The sequence below is a fragment of the Orcinus orca genome, chromosome 5 (assembly GCF_937001465.1).
Source record: "Orcinus orca chromosome 5, mOrcOrc1.1, whole genome shotgun sequence".
NCBI lineage: Eukaryota > Metazoa > Chordata > Mammalia > Artiodactyla > Delphinidae > Orcinus > Orcinus orca.
This window is the reverse complement of record NC_064563.1, coordinates 72631309-72648272: the sequence shown is the minus strand read 5'-3', so window position 1 is coordinate 72648272 and position 16964 is coordinate 72631309. Positions and strand designations below refer to the sequence as shown.

At 37.4% G+C, this 16964-nt stretch overlaps 1 protein-coding gene across 4 annotated transcripts in view; it reads right to left on the bottom strand.

Annotated features, from left to right (window-relative positions):
* The window catches only part of CCDC50 (coiled-coil domain containing 50), an 82841-nt gene that overhangs the window by 30570 nt on the left and 35307 nt on the right, over nt 1-16964 (bottom strand). For 2 of the 4 annotated variants that reach the window (XM_049710472.1, XM_012536367.3), the window contains exons 5-9: nt 13926-14043; nt 8965-9492; nt 2018-2133; nt 1546-1590; nt 1316-1420 (exon numbers count right to left, since the gene is read on the bottom strand). In XM_049710472.1, coding sequence (XP_049566429.1) covers nt 1316-1420; nt 1546-1590; nt 2018-2133; nt 8965-9492; nt 13926-14043 — 912 coding nt within the window. The remainder of the gene's footprint in view (nt 1-1315; nt 1421-1545; nt 1591-2017; nt 2134-8964; nt 9493-13925; nt 14044-16964) is intronic. The other 2 variants (XM_033403714.2, XM_004278757.4) reach the window with 2 other exon arrangements.

The following is a 16964-nucleotide window of genomic DNA, read 5'->3' as shown; positions in this document are numbered from 1 at the left end:
TGCTAGAAATGTGGTCTACCCCCTCTTCCTTTCCTGATTTGCAATCTTTAAAAATACCTACTCCCTCACAGTTAACAAAGAACCTGAGTAACTCCTGGTCAACTACTTATGGTTTAATTTACGTAACAGAAGCATTTGGGAACCCTTCTACCAAAATGAAATATGTCTGTTAGGAAAAATCATGCATTACTAAGAGAGTACAGGAGGGAGATAAATTAAATAATTAACATGCAAATAATATTTTCATCCGCTTTCAGACTCACAGCTAGGTAACTGAGCAACAGGCAATAGTAGAGAGGTACTGTTATGCTTTCTCTGTCTTTGTTTTCCTCAAAACATGCTGAGACTGTGACAGGATCAGAGACCCAAGGGAGGATTTTGTTTGAGAGAGGGAGGGAAGGGGGGAGGGGAAGAACAGTGCTAAACATCAACCATATCATGGACACACACCCTGGCTCCATCCTTCCAGCATAGTACAAACTCCCTCCCTAAAAGCCTTTACTATATGAATTCTCACCCCCGCTCCTTTGTTGCTTTTCCATTTTGCATTTTTCAGCCAGCTTGACCTTGTATCTGTTAGCTGTCTATAGTTTATCTTCCTCTCTACATTACACATTATTCTGGGGAAAATCTATCTTTGTCTTTCCCTGTAAGTCCGGAGTGGTCCTTTGCACACAGTAGCTAATGAGTAAGATCTGTTCAACTAAACTTGCAATCACCATATACAACAATTAGATTACAGGAGAATGAACAGCAGTCGCTGACTATTCTGTCTACTATTTCTGATTAACGAGGGGATGCTTACAGTTCAAGCTCATGCTAGAGGGTTTCACATGCAATGATTCCTGGTGATAAGAATGGCCGTCAGTCTGCCATGGGTCAAGTGATGTCAGAGGAAACAGAGACACCTGCACATGATCAAGGAGGAAAGGCAGTATACGCAAACAGGGAAAGTTGAGAGAAGAAGAGAAGGGCACTGTGGAAATTTAAGAGCAAGTGAAAACACTACATTCTCCTGTAAGGCAAGCATAGTAAACCTAAGATTGCTCATGGCCAGAGGCACCTACCTGCATCTCAGCTGGTCTTAAAATGAAGGACATGAGTTTTCCGACCTTAGCAGTAACTTTTTACATAGTTACTTTGAAGAATTCAATATGATTTTTCATGGTGAATCTGACTTTTACAAGTCAGATTCACATATGCAATACAGATAATTTGTATACCCTAAATATATTTGTGAGCTTACCCTAAAACAACGTCTCCCCATTTCAGTTCTAATTGTATTTCTAATTAAAAACAAACAGACAGACCCTACCTTCCACTCGGGGTCATGCTTTCTTTTGTCCAAAGATGATTTCTCCCGTTCCCTGGCTTTCTTGTAAGCTTTCTTTTCTTCAGCCATTAGAAGTCTAGCGATTTCCTAAACAAAGTCCAGTCAATATCATTGATTGCAAAGTTGCAGGTAGAAAATTGGGATAAATTGGGATAAAAACTGGGATATTTCCAAAGAATATCAGCTAAACAAATTAACTAACACGAACTCACCTCATCCTGAGCTACCTGAGCTGCTCTCATGTCCACCTGGGTAGCCTACGGTATAGAAAATACAAAAAAGTATAATTTAATTGGAATCTGTGTTGTCCATTAAAAAAATCTTCATAAAAATAAATTGGTATTTGAAACTAGTGGTGATTAACACCCCTGAAGATGATAATCAGTTGGTATACTTTTGTTAGCCAGAGCAGGGTCTATTTTTATCAAATTCTACAGTGGATTCTTAGAGAATTATCAGAACTCAATAAAGGAGAGACAGGGATATGGAATTCTGTTGCTAATGCTTACTCGGTGAGTACAACTGGACACGTTATTCCTATTGTCTTGATATTTCCACCCATAAAAAAGGTATCAGTTTCTTGACAGAGAGAGGACTATAATGCCTATTATATAATGTCAAGATTGATTCAATTCACAAAAAACCCACTAATTCACCTAAAATTCTGTATTAAAGGTTGCTCACCAAAATTTCTTCTTCTTGCAGTTTTCTGGCAATTTCAGCATCATTCCATTCCTGATCCCTGTTGGTCACTCGTGATGGAGTAGAGACCACTTCCTTCATCCCTCTGGGCTTCATTCCTAGAAAAAGCTCAGTGCAGTAAGGCTACTGAGTGTGTTTTCTGAAAAGTGGCAAAATTTATGATAAAGAAATTTTTCTTCAGTATCTAACAGTGACAATACTGCCTCCACTCTAAAATTCAACGTAGGGTGTGCTGGAAATCATTGTTTCCCCTAGGCATGCAAGACGTGATACAGGTAATCCACACATTTAAAACAAAGTTACCCACCCAAACCTGCTGGGTAAAAACTGCCCTCTCACATAGTTTCTCCAGCAGTAGAAAATCATACAAGGAACTGTAAGTGAGGCTTTTGCAAAACAGGAAGTGAAAAAAGATTAAGTCCCTGAAATAAAAAGAATTTAGAGAAAAGCAAGTTATTTGGAGTCTTAAAGAGACTAAACTGTCAAGGCTGGAGGAGATGAGAGGCTTTCCATCTTTTTACCTCGGCCCTGCACACCTTACTTCCGAGGGAACAGAAACAGCATCACCTGTGAGTTATGTGACAGTCCCTATTAACCAGTCAGTGGTCCTGCCAAGTGGCTTCTGCTCTTATGGCCTCCAAACCCACTTGCTTTAGAGCTTTCCTATAGCTCTGATCAGCTTAACGTTGCTAAATTTTACGCAAGACGTAACATAAGTGAAATGTCAGAGAGCACAATGACCTTAGAGTTCTATTGTTCTGAGGAGAAAGGAACATGGGGACTGGTACGGAATTTTGGCTTTTTACTTTGAAATTTTATAAGCAGCATATATTCCTTTTATAACTTTCAATTAAGTGGTAAATGCTAGTGGTTATTCTAAAATTGTGGGTATTTCCTTCTTTGTATCCTTTATAAATTACACTTATTCAAAAATGTGACTGTATTACATTCAAAAATAATAAAAAATTTTAATGCAGTGAATAAGATTAACCATCTGGAATAGCGACTTTCAGTAAATGGATTACTAAAGGGAGAAAGAAAATTTACTCCTAGTTGCCTATTTCTTTACATTAGAGGTTCTCAATCATGTCTATATATTAGAATCACTTGGAGTACTTTACATACACATGAAAATTTTTGATCCAAACCCCTGAGATTCTAATATAAGTAGCCTGGGTGAGATCTGGCCTTTGTTAGTTTATTTTAAATCTTACCAGTTGATTCTTAATTGCAATTACCATTAGAACTACTAGTTTGGTGTATTATGTCCATCAAATTAACTGTACATGAATATAACTTTTATCAAAATGCCTCAGCACATGATTCATTGCTTTAAACAAAAGAGGAAAAAGGAAAGAAAACGATACAACTAAATTCTGGGCAAATGAAGAGTTTAAATTATCTGGTGAAGCCTCTTTTTGAACTTTAAACCTAGCTTTGTGGTAAATCCAAAAGCCACAGACTCATCTGCCTTTCCCCAAATAAAGACTATTAAACCTGGCTTTCTTACCTTCAGGTCTATTAGCACCTGATTACCCAGAATTACAGAATCTACTTCAACTTCACATTATCTCTAGAGCTACTGAATCTTATGCTAAGCTGGGCTGGTTTTAACGCAGATTTCTGAGTGGTCTGGGACAGTCAGGAAACAGTGGTATACTCACTCCCAAGAGTAGATAAAACTCCTTGAGTTATGTTTAGCTTAGTCATAACTAGAAGGGAAGATTTCAGGGAAAAATAAGTAAAATTAGATAGGGAAGTTGGCATTGGGAAAAGTCAGTGGACAAGATAGGTTGCTATACCATATGCCCTCCTACAGAAATGGCCCTTCCACGAGCAACCCAAAGCCTAGCTGAGGACGACAGGGGAGATCACACTTATGCCCTGCTCTTTCAATTTTGCCATCTGGGGAAAGAAGTACAATGGAAATGTGCTCAGATTTCAAGAACTGAACTTTCTCCACTACTATGCCTCCTACTCTACACCACAAGATTAACTGAGAAAATATTTTGTTTTAATATCAATCAAAGATGCTTGGAAGGCATTCAAATGAAACAGTCAAACAAAGAGTCTCATCTGGTTTGAAAGGTGTTAAGACTGTGACCTCTTGGCAGTTAAAAAGAGAATTACACATGGGAATTCCCTGGCGGTCCACTGGTTAGGACTCCGCACTTACACTGCCAAGGGCTCGGGTTCAATCCCTGGTCAGGGAACTAAGATCCCGCAAGCCATGCGGCATGGCCAAGAAAAAAAAAAGAGAGAGAGAGAGAGAGAATGACATATAGATCAGTGGAACAAAACAGAGAGCCCAGAAATAAGCCCATGCATATATGTTCAATTAATTTATGGCAAAGAAGACAAGAATACACAATGGAGAAAGGACAGTCTCTTCAGTAAATAGTGCTGGGAAAACTGGACAGTCACATGCAAAAGAGTGAAATTTGACCACCAACCTATACCATACACAAAAATTAATTCAAAATGGTTTGAAGACTTGAATATAAGACCCCAAACAACAAAACTCCTAGAAGAAAACATAGGCAGTAAGCTTCTTGACACTGGTTTTGGAGATGACTTTTTGGATTTGACACCAAAAGAAAACTCAACAAAAACAAAAATAAGCAAGTGGGACTACAACAAACTAAAAAACTTCTTCACAGCAAAGGAAACCATCAACAAAATAAAAAGGCAACCTACAGAATGGGAGAAAATATTCACTAGTCACATACCTGATAAGGAGCTAACATCCAAAATATATAAAGGACTCATACAACTCAACAGCAAAAACACAACCTGATTAAAAAAATGCGCAGAGGATCTGAATAGACATTTTTCCAAAGAAGACATACAGATGGCCAACACATACGAAAAGGTGCTGAACATCACTAATCATCAGGGAAATGCAAATCAAAACCACAGTGAGGTATCACACCTCACACCGGTTAGAATAACTATTATCAAAAAGACAAGAAATAACAAGTGTTGGCAAGGATGTGAAGAAAAGGAAACCCCTGTGCACTGTTGGTGGGAATGTATATTGGTACAGCCACTATGAAAAACAGTACAAAAGTCCCTCAAAAATTTTTAAACAGTTAGAACTATCATACAATCCAGTAATTTCACTTCTGGGAATTTATCTGAAGGAAATGAAAACACAAACTCAAAAAGATATATGCACCCTGTGCTTACTGCATTATTATTATTTACAATAGCCAAGACACGGAAACAACCTAAGTGTCCATTGATGGATGAATGGATAAAGAAAATGTTAGATACATACACACACACACACACACACACACACACACACAGAGGAATATTATTCAGCCATAAAAAAGAATTAAATCTTGCCATTTATGACAACAGGGATGGACCCTGAGGGCATCATGGTAGGTGAAATAAGTCAGAAAGAGAAAGGCAAATACTGTACGATTTCACTTATATGTGGAATCCAAAACAAAACAAAAAGTCCTGAGCTCAGAGATACAAAGAATAGATTTGTGGTTGCCAGAGTGGGGGTTGGTGGGGTGGGCAAAATGGGTGATGAGAGTCATAAGATACAAACTTCCAGTTATAAAATAAATGTCATGGGGATGCAATCAATGTACAGCATGGAGACCGTAAGTACTGCATTGCAGATCTGAAAGTTGCTAAGAGAATAGATCCTAAAAGTTCTCATCACAAGAAAAAAATTTGTAATTATGTATGGTGACGGATGTTAACTAGACTTACTGTGATCATTTTGCAATACATACAAATATACACTTGAAAGTAATATAATGTTATATGTCAACTATACCCCAATAAAAACAAACAGTTATATTTTGAGGTAATATCTCTCTAGGTCAAATATTTAGAGGGAAAAAGAAGAGTTTATTTGAATTCTTGATATATCTTTGGAACTTGCACGTCTCATAAGTAGAAAATTTCTACAGCCTGGAATACTAGATTTCTGGACCGACAGGACTGCCCATTAAATGCAGCATACTCCGTACCAAAGGTGAAAAGAGCTTTTGTAAGTATGTAATGAGGAACTTCAGATAGTACCGTGTAAGGCTGTCATTACAGAAAACAGAGATGCTCTAAAATGTTATTAAACATAGTTAATTCAAAGAAATTACCAAGATGGCTGCCCTCTTTTTGGAAACCCAAACATAATTTGGAAACTAGCTTTCAAAAAACCAGGTGGACCATACTTTCAAGAGTTCCACGTTCATTTCTTAATCAAATTCTTGCTTATCTTTTTCCGTTCATCATTCTCCAGTCTGAGGACACAAGAATCTCCCTCAATAAACACAAACAAAGCTTACCTTTCAAGAAATTCTGATAAAATAAAACTGTTAAAAATACTGGTACTCAAGATAAACTTATCCCAAACTATGGAATAAGGTAATCTGATGACACGTGGATCCTGATACCATTCAAGAGTATTTTGTAATAAGCCATTCTGACACTTGGGAAATATCATAGCAGCATGGTGTTTAATGGCTCTGAGAGGCTGGAAGTTGACCGGCAGAAAATTAATAAGCTGTTGTAATTTAATAGCTCAATAGAGGTGTTTACCCTCAAAGGTGGTATAGATTTACTGCCCTTTAGAAAGTTAACCAATCTTATATTTAAGTTAGCAATTTTATTCTGTGTTCCATTTTCAACCAATTATAAAACCATGTCCTGGGCTTCCCTGGTGGCACAGTGGTTGAGAGTCTGCCTGCCAATGCAGGGGACGCGGGTTCGTGCCCCGATCCGGGAAGATCCCACGTGCCGCGGAGCGGCTGGGCCCGTGAGCCATGGCCGCTGAGCCTGGGTGTCCGGAGCCTGTGCTCTGAAACAGGAGAGGCCACAACAGTGAGAGGCCTGCGTATCGCAAAAAAACCCAAAACAAAACAAAAAACAAAACAAAAAACCACGTCCTGCAGATCAATGCTCTTAGAACTAGCTCTTTGCTGTCCTGCTAGTTTCTTCATTATTAAGTTAAATAAAACTTTGGCTTATGCTAACAACTTTAAGAACTGTGCTTTCACAACAGCCACCAGTAATAGACACCAGTATCTAATAATTATATTTTAATGTATCTTCTGACCTATTCTGGGTAGGTGGGGGGGAAGGGCATCGCAAATTCAGACGCCTACAGGGCCCACGTCGGTAAAGTTTGCAAAGTAAGTTGAATATAAAATGACAGACGCTAGCAGCTATGTTGTAGCCATTTTAGTAGCTGCCTAGTCACACTGTTTTTAAACCCTTATGCTATTAAAATAAAACAGACAAAACATTTGCCTATAACTCCAGTACTAGGGCCTGTGAGTCAGTGTTTGTTTCATATTAGTTCCACCCTTTCTAAGCCTGTTTAAGATACTCTCAAGTGTACTGAAAGCCATAAAGATTTAACCAGCCCTCAGAGCACACTTAGGAGGTTGGAGTCACAGAATCAGAAATGTAGAGGTCGATGTAATCACCATTCCTCCCCGGTATCTTTTGGACTCCAACATGTCTTTCTAAATCTGGATCCAGTGTAACTTACTCATAAAGCCTACTCCACGTAGATTTTATCACTTCCTCCTCTACTGCCCCACAGCTCTTTGTTAAAAGTATATCAAATTTGCAATTGTTTGTCTACATATCCATCTTTTTGGCTTGACTCATGAAACTTCTGAGGCTCAGATCCAAGCATCCATCCCCAAACATAAAGCCTGAGGCAAGAATATTTGTGGCAGACACTCATTTGGCTTGCTGAACTGAATTTTCATTTTCTTTATCACCAAGTCCTTTAAAAACTTAAGGACTAACATGATAGGAAGAGATAACATGAAAGGAGGAACCAAAAGGATCAACCTGAACCTGCAATCTAGAAACTACTTTCCAGACCAGAAGTAGAGGTTGGCTGGGCAACAGTAATGGAACTTAAGTAAGAACAGTCATCTCCTTGGTACTTTTTTCCCCAATAATCCTCGTATCTCTGGAAAACTTCCATGAGAGCAAAACAGAACTAGGGAGATGAGTATGGTCTAATTAAAACACCAGACAGTGCAGTACTATGACTTGCAGTGGTACAGCCACACGGAAAACATCACAGTGGCAGTTTCCAGACAAGAAGAGAGAGAACCATTACTATGTCAGTGACAGACTTCAGAGTTAGGCCTCATGGATGCCAGAAATTTGAGGTTTAACACTAATGTTCACCTCGTTCTTATATAAGTACCAAGAACTCACCTCATATTGGCACTTCAGAACACCAACTGTAGAGTTAGAGTTGAAGATGGTTAAAGCACAGGAAGGAACTCAAGGCGATTGTTTTCAAACTTTAAGTACGTGAGAATCACCTCCTGGTCTAAAACAAACCCGAATTGCCATGTTGCACTCCAGAGATGATAACATATGTAAGACCCAGACATCTGAATTTTTAGGAAATAGCCCAGCTGATTCTGATGAAAACAAACTTGAAGCTCACTATTTGAAAAACGCTATCTTAAGAGATTGCCTCTCCCATCTCTCACTTTAGAGCCGGGAAAGAGGAGGTCAAGAAAATCCAGTACTTCCAGCCCCGCAGGTCTTCTAGTTAGGCAAATACTATGAAGGTGGTGTTCCTAAACCTTCTGGGTTCACTGAATCAAAACCAGAAACTCAAGAGCATTGCTTTGGTATCAGAATCTCTGATATATGGTCTTGGCAAATTAAAAATTGTATCTGGGATGGGTACCTCCACTGCAACCTGGAGCTGGAAGAATGTTGTAAGGAATGAGTGTATTCTCTTAGAAGGCAGAGATTTGAGATTAAGTGAATACCTTTTTGTAATATTTGGCTCCAGGATTTATTTCCAAGCTAGGAGCACAAGCCAGAGAGAAAGGACAGGTTGTTTACGATGCTTATTAAATACAGTTGTTTGTATGTATATACATGATACCAGAACTTCCAACGAGGCTGCCCTTTATTACCTGCATCATGGAGTTGGTGCCGCGCCTCACTCTCTGAGATGGGAGGAGCCCTGGGCCTGTGCTTCCTCTCTCTGTGCTCACCTTGCCCATGGTTGCTTCTATATACAGCTTCCTTGCAGTGAAGCCCCGCTTTCTGTGAGGCCTTGGGAGAAAGCTGGTCTTGGTGCCTGGACTGTTTTTCCCAATTCCGAGTTCGATGTCTATGGTTAGCCTCCCAGTCTTCCGATTCAGTGCTCAGAAACACCTCACCACTGATCTTGGGGAGAGGAGGTCTTCGGAGCCTCTCATGACCAGATCGTTTCCTTTCAGGCTGCTCAGTGTTAATTCGGGTATCGTCCCTCGTTTTACCCAAGCTAGAGGACGAAAGAGGTTTCTCTGATGAACGATGCTCCTCCAGTTCTTCCAAGTTCTCCTGTGGAGGTTTCGATTTCTCCTTTCTCTGCTTCACAGTCTTTTCCTCACTTTGGAGTCTATAGGACTTTGAGAAGCCAGAACCCAACTCCCTTGCCCTCCTTGACCGTGGCTGGTCTGAGCGGAGGTGGAGGAATGTGAAAAATAGAAATGCAAGTTAACTTCATGAGTGTGAACTCACTACAGGACAGAGACAGGGCCCAAGTTTAACATATTTTAAAATGAAGAGGATTACGTTTTCAATTTAACAAACTGAAACGAAGGGATGAGCATTTGCTGGAATGGTCCATGCGTACATGAAGGATTCTGGGTACATAGCCAGAAAGGTAGAAAACTAAAATGAAAGTAAGTGAAAAAAAGTAAATCTGAAAGAAGAGCTTGATCATGATTAGCGAAGAGTTAACACATACTTTAATATTTGCCAATAACACAAATTCTAGTCATTAAATGTTTAATTCTATTTATAAAACCAATTTGGAACTAGTATATGGGGGAAAAGTGAGAGCTGAAGGAGTCTTATAAAACAGAAAAAGAATTAAGCTTTGTGATTCCAGTCAGAGACTTTCAAATATTCTTATTGGAAATAACAATAAATCTAGGTCAGAATATTGCTAATTTCTACTCAGTCCACCAGAGTGATGAGCCACAGATTTTTGTATTCCTCTGTCCTTTCCGCATAGGTGGCCAAAGCCAACAATCCCAGCCATGTTACGGTTCAGTGTGGAAGAAGAGGGAGTAAAGGAGAATTTTACGTGAGTAAATGACCGTATTATCTTTGGATAACTCTGTTCCTAATCTTACTTGAAATTTTTCAGAGGAAAAAAATTAAAAAGAGATGCCATAACAGAATACATAAAAAAGAAGTCACTTCCTAAATACATTTCAAAAAACTTCATGATATTGTTTTCTGGGTATAAAAATACAATATGTGCTAAATATACAAGTCCCTAAGTTTAACACAAACTGCAGAAACAGCACACAGATGGGTGCTTTTTTGTCAGGTCTCATTTAAGAACAAGCAAACTGTGAAAACAAAGGAAGTAAATTAACAATGCACATTGCAAGAGCGTATTTATTTTAACATTTTCTAAGACATTTACTTTAACTGGGAAGTAACAAAAAGAAATCCTAATTCTGTGGAAAATTGCTAAGATAGCCAAGATTCCCTATTGGAATTAGTCACTCGCTGAACTGCTTTTGAAACAGCTACCGTAATTGGGTGGGATGTAGAAAAAATAACGACCATAAACTTCCTTAGTTATTACGGGTTTTGTTTGCTTGTTTTGGGTTTTTTGCTTTTGTTAAAGTGTGTTATTGTTATCTAATGAAGGAACAGAGGTGGGGAGGTGTGTTATATGTATCTCTTATGCCATAAGCTTCCACTAAAAACTCCAAATTGTTTCCTCTTGAGCTTTCCAGAAGAAAAGAACATTTGCCTCAGAGATGACATCTAAATTAAAATCTGTCTTCTAAAAAGTCTGTAGAGGTATTTATCTTCATAATTTATGGAAAACTTATTTTTTACATAAGCAGAAGTGAAACAGAACAATTGCTCTCTGTAATAAAATAAAGTATCTACTCTTTTAGCCAAACTGTTATTTTAGGAGTATCTTGACAGCTGAGAAAGAATCACTTCACTACTGCTGTGAATTAACATAATACTGACCAGCTACATAAATGATGACCCCAACTAGGAGACAATGGTTTAGTGTTAATACCTATGTTCCCACAGAAAACTGCAGAAGTGAAGCCTGCCTTTAAGCCCAAAAAGAGACAAGAAAGGTTTTGTTTTCAACATGGATTTGTCAAGTTATGACTGTTTTGTTTTTTATTTTTACTTCTTTCTAAAAAGTTAACAAATATTAGTAGTTTTACTTTAGAGAAGTGTGTTGCAAGAATTAGAACAGAGCTGTCACTATGTTTTCACAGAGTTGACAGGAAAAAATATTTATTGTGATCACTTGTGATATCTTTAAACCTGGGAAAGAAAAAAAAAAAAAGAGAGGGGGTGGAGGAATCTGTTTGAATCCTTTAAAACCCAGTTCAGTTAAGGACTGAGACTTTTATGTTTCTTGAGACCAAGTTATTTGGCAAATATAATTAACTTCCTTATAGCCAATACATACATACATACATATACATGTATATACGTATACATATATCTACACCCACACATATGTTTGCATATATATATATGCATATATATATGCAAACATTTGATTTGTGTGCTTCCATGTTTGTCTTTCAAAATAAAATGATTTTTGTTTAAATAGACAAAATACTATGTAGTACACACATTACATTAATATATGTATAAATAATAGTACTTTAGAGTTCGTAAGTCTTCAGAAAAATTATGTTGTTTAATCTTCTCAACATCCATGCGAAGGATTTATTTTTAGAATCTCCATTTTAGAGGTGAGAAAAAGGCTTAGAGTGATTCCAGTAGATAACTTCCTTAACATTACAATTTTTCTAAGGAATGGATGAAACGTGAATCAAGGTCTAATGACTCCAAAGACCATGACTTAAAGTCTCTAATATGCTTGCAATACAGGTAAGTGGCTTTGAAAAAAAAACATGGATTCATAAATGAATAAGATATACCATTTCAATCAATATAAATCTGACAGATGTTTTGGATAATTTCAGATTTGTAGAAAATCTATAAATGATTATTCTTAAAAGATTAATTTATTAAAGTTTAAGTAAAATGAAAGCTAAAACAACCACTTCTGTAATGATTTGCTGTGATTGTTATAAGACAGACAAAAATCATATTGCGCGCAAAGAAGTACAATTAAAGAATATCCCTTATGTGTTGGGAAAGGACCACTGCAAAGAACGTAAGGCTGCTTTGTAAATATGAGCTGGACTGCAATATGGTTTCTGTGGAACTCAACTTAGTCTAACTCAAAGGCATATAAATGAAGATCACGTGCTCAGCGATATATCGTCTCCCAACAACAACACAACTGAAGAGAAATTCCAACAGTACTTTACAGGCACATGCTCAGAAGGTCATTGTTTTCTCTTACCAATCCCCCTCAACTCCAAAAAAGTAGCATATATGCCATTCTCCATAACTTTACAAAAGCAGTTAAATAGAGATTTGTAAAAATTTTAGGTGTCCCTGAAAATCCATGGAATTCTTAACATAGTCTAGAGAGATGAAACAGTATGTCAGCAGTCTGGTCAAAACCACCAGGCTTGAGTCCCAATTCAAGTTAGTATAAGGTTTTAATAGAGGAATGCTAAAATTAGTACTTTAGTGTACTTAATTTACTTACCACCCTAATGTTTTACGCCAGACCACAATTCTAAGATTTTAATTAAAGCTGACGAGTAACTCTTTACCTTCTGACCTCTAGTACAGAAAAATACGGCAATAATTTTTCTTTTTAAATGAGGTACCACATTTGATTAGAAAGACCAGCATAAGGAAAATGGCTATCAACAAAGAGCTGAGCATTTTACATATGGAAGAACAACACGCCAAGCAATAAGTAGAGAATCAACCTGCTTACTGATTGTGTTATAGAGCTGAGCTCTACTGATTAGGATAGATTTAGAACACTGTGACTGCAAGACTCAAACTATAATAATCCTATCACCTACATATATGTATCTTTCATTCTACTCATCAAAGACAAATACCTACTTACCTTTTACAATGAAATTATAGAAAAGCAATTGACAATTAATTTTCAAGGGACTTGGGGATTACTGACCTTAAAATCTTTACTCTCTAGAAGCTGCTTTTAGATTTTATTTAGCTGGTATCCTAAGTATAGTCTCCAAGCTGAACTACAATAAATACAGACACTAAAAACCATAGGAAATGTCTTTCCTTTGACAGATCTTTAAAAAGGACTGAACAATATTTGTCAATATTCGTTTCCCAACACACTTTTAAGATAAAGATTCACCATCACCACAAGTGCCACCACCACACCATCACCACCACCACCACTGCAAAAGCAAGCACTAGAGAAGGGATCTCTCTATCTCAGAAATTTTTCTATATGGTAATCAAATAGCAAAGAAAGCATCAAGAGCAAAAAAGGAACAGAGAATCTTAAAATTCAATTTTGTCATCAGCAGGTTAACCCATTGGCCTAGGTTTAAAAGATACGAAGCATGGAAAAAAAGCTTTGGTATCCAGTAACTGATAAATGCTGTACCTCCTTTATTATTTGTGCCACTTTGCTGCTTCAAACAGTACTGTCCAGATTTCCTTGAGAAAGATCAAGCCCAGAGACTCATATGCCACTTTTCCACACCCCAGTTTATGTGCTTAGAATGTAATACAACATTCCAAGTAGCAATAGTGCAAAAGAATGCAAGCCAAATTTTGCTAAACTATATTCAAGTTTTAACAGCCATAAAAATGGCTCTGGTCATCCAACTAAAGAACAGATGAATTTATTAGATAAGATAAAATTCCACCACAAATCTAAAGGGGCCCTAGGGTCACTTTACAGACAAATTTAAAGGGGTGTCTTGCAACTGAGTCTAAGGATAGAGTAGGTCATGATGCAAAAACTTACCTCCATCTTCATAAGAGTAACTACCACCATAAGCATTGGCTCCAGGGGACTCTGGAAAGTGTTTTTTTCGCTTTTTCTCTTCCTGTAACTCTTTTTCTTGCAAGAGTCGAGCTATGTCCTGCAAATACAAAGAGAAGGGAAATAAACATTACCAGAGAATGAACAAACTCCATACACTGACCCTACAGGTCAATGGTTTGACATTCCACTGCCAGGCTTTTGTGGCTCTGCCTCCAGCTAGGCTCTCTAGACTTCCTGATATTAAGCTCCTTCTGTCCAAATGCCACAGATGACTGCTCAATAGGAAGGGCACAAGATCCAGATGAGAGGGAAAGGTTTTTTTTAATTGAATTTAAATCTAACGTAACTTGAAGACATTCAAATGTAATGTTCCTAAAGGTGGTTATAGAACAGAATTTTTTAAATACATATTTATGGGCCCTTTTTCCAGGATGATGATTCACTAAGTCTGAATGAGGAAGAGTACCATAATCTATAAACTTTTATAAACTGTATTTACAATGTAATTTGAAAACTTTTTTAAAAGAATTTTTCAGTTGGTTCTCATTTAGCTTTGCATTAGAGGACCACCGTCTTAACTAATAAAAAAGAGAAAACAGTCTTCCTCCTGTCTCCCCTCTGCTCTATCTCCAGGCAAGTTTTTAGCAGTTACTGAGTGATGAGTAATAACATTCTGACTGCGTCCCCTAAACGATTACCGTCCCCCATGAAAACAAAGGTATATACAAATAGCTGCAATACAACTGAATTATAAATGCCTCAAAAAAGAGGGTAAAATGTCTATGGGAGCACAAAAGAGGGAATATTATTTCTACTCAAACGGATTAGTTCAAGGCTTTGCATTAATGTTAGGTTTTGAACAAAGCACTGGATTCCAACGGGTAAGGGAAGAACAGAGAACAGCATCAGCAAAGTTATAAATATTTTAATGGGCATCAATCTAGGGAACAACCAATAGTCCAATTAGAACACTGGATGTGGGGTGTTACAGAGAAAGGTGAGGCTAAAAAACCAGGCAGAAGCTGGATCACAGGCGCCCCTTACAGACAATCTTAAGAAGTCTGGCATCTGTAATGTAAGGGATGAGGGGTTCCTAAAGGTTTTGAGCTAGAAAGTGACAGTGTTCTGAATTTGAAGATTATTTCTATGAAAGGCCCAATAAAATAGCACATAAACTTTATTCATGTACACTTTTTTGGAAAGAAGATCCCTAGCCATTATCAGATTCTTAAAGATCTTACAAATATGGCAACAACACTCACCGATGCAAATGGTAATAATAGCCATAGGTAGTTTGAGGGGCTAACTTCTTTATATTTACAATGAGGAATATAAGATGTGCTCAGATGTAAATGGTGCAAATTTTGAGGCAAGAATTAATCACTATTCTTCTTTTTGCAATTTTCTGAATAAGCCAATGTGAAGAATATACTAAGACTGCAAGGCAAATAAAATTCATCTGAATGACTCAATTTCTCTTATATCACTGTAGCAGTAAGTTGGATCCTGAGGCTAGGTAAATTAGCAAACGTTATCCATATACTTGACTTTTAATGCTCACAAAATAGCCTTACAAACCTGACTTTATGTTAAATACATGCCTAAATTCAAACTTATAAATATACTATTAACATATATCCTTTAACTGATTTCTATGCTGGAAACTTCTCATAAGTCTGTAAAATATATACATATATATTTGATAAGTAATCCATGCAAAAGCACTCACAAAATACTGCAGCTCAGAATGAAAGGTAAAGAACACAGTCCCACTTAAAACACAAGTATAATTTTCATGCAAAGAGATCTGAATTTCTAATACTCTGATGGAAAAAAATCCCCTAAACCTAAAGAATATGATGATTTTCTTTTTCTCTTCCAGTTCAAGTCAGAGATGCTTTAGAGACACGGGGACAGAAACATTAACTACTAAAATGGATTTCTTTGGGCCTGAATTCTTTATCTGTAAAATAGAGTCTGAACTACTCAACCTTAAAGTCAAATGTCTTGACACCCTAATGCACCATTGTAATAAATCTGAGAGTGTTACCAGGTACCAGCCCCTGTGCCAGGTTCATTCTGTTTGATGTCTTGCAAAGCAATATACCAGTCAGTTAGGAAAAGAGAGAGGTGTGACAAGATAATTTATTCTCCCCAAAGTAATACCTGTTACAGAATTTCCCAAATCCCTATTTATTTTACTGCACAAGGAGGAAGAAAATGTAAACACTTCCCTGAGTTGCCACGTTTACTAAGCACCCAACACTCATTTTCCTAAGTGGTTTGTTTTACTGGAAACAAAAAGTTTCCCTTGATATAACTGAATAACAATATAAAGGAAAATTACCAGGTCCAACTGCCAGTAGAAATTATTAAACTCTACTCCAGGGACTTTATAATTGCTTTGCTGCTATTGAATTTGGTCCTAATTAATACATAGTAATAAGCCTGCTCAATGTGAAGAGCCAAAGTGGAACCAAAGAGAAACAAAGGTGATGCCTCTTTTGTACAATGCATTAGCTAGTCCAAAGGAGGGCTTTTAACCGAGTAGGATCATAATAATCATAATGTGTCATGCACCTTAGCACCCAAACCCTTTGCTCTTTTAACCTCTCAGCTCTTTTCTGAGTAAGCTTCTTCTGTCTGAGAAGAACAGCTAGCTAGACTTGAGGAGTGAAAGGAAAATTGCTGCTATGTTATAAACCGTGGTTTAGCCCAAGTCAGTTTTCTTCCCTGCTCTCCAACATTACTGCACAATGGGTTTAGTTAGGCGATTTCAATATAAAAAATTTCCCCTGAAACAAGCTAAAGATGGCAATTATTAGTCACAATGCTTGGATGCAGCGTAGTCACCCTTGACATAAACAACCTCCTTAGTCTTCAGCTTCCTTCCTGTTAGTCTAGAACAGCATTTCTCAAGCTCTGTTTCTGAGAACAGTGGTATCAAAAGTTTCTCCAAATAAACCAGAAAGCATTCAATAGAAAACATGTATTATATCTAACTCTTTAAACACATTA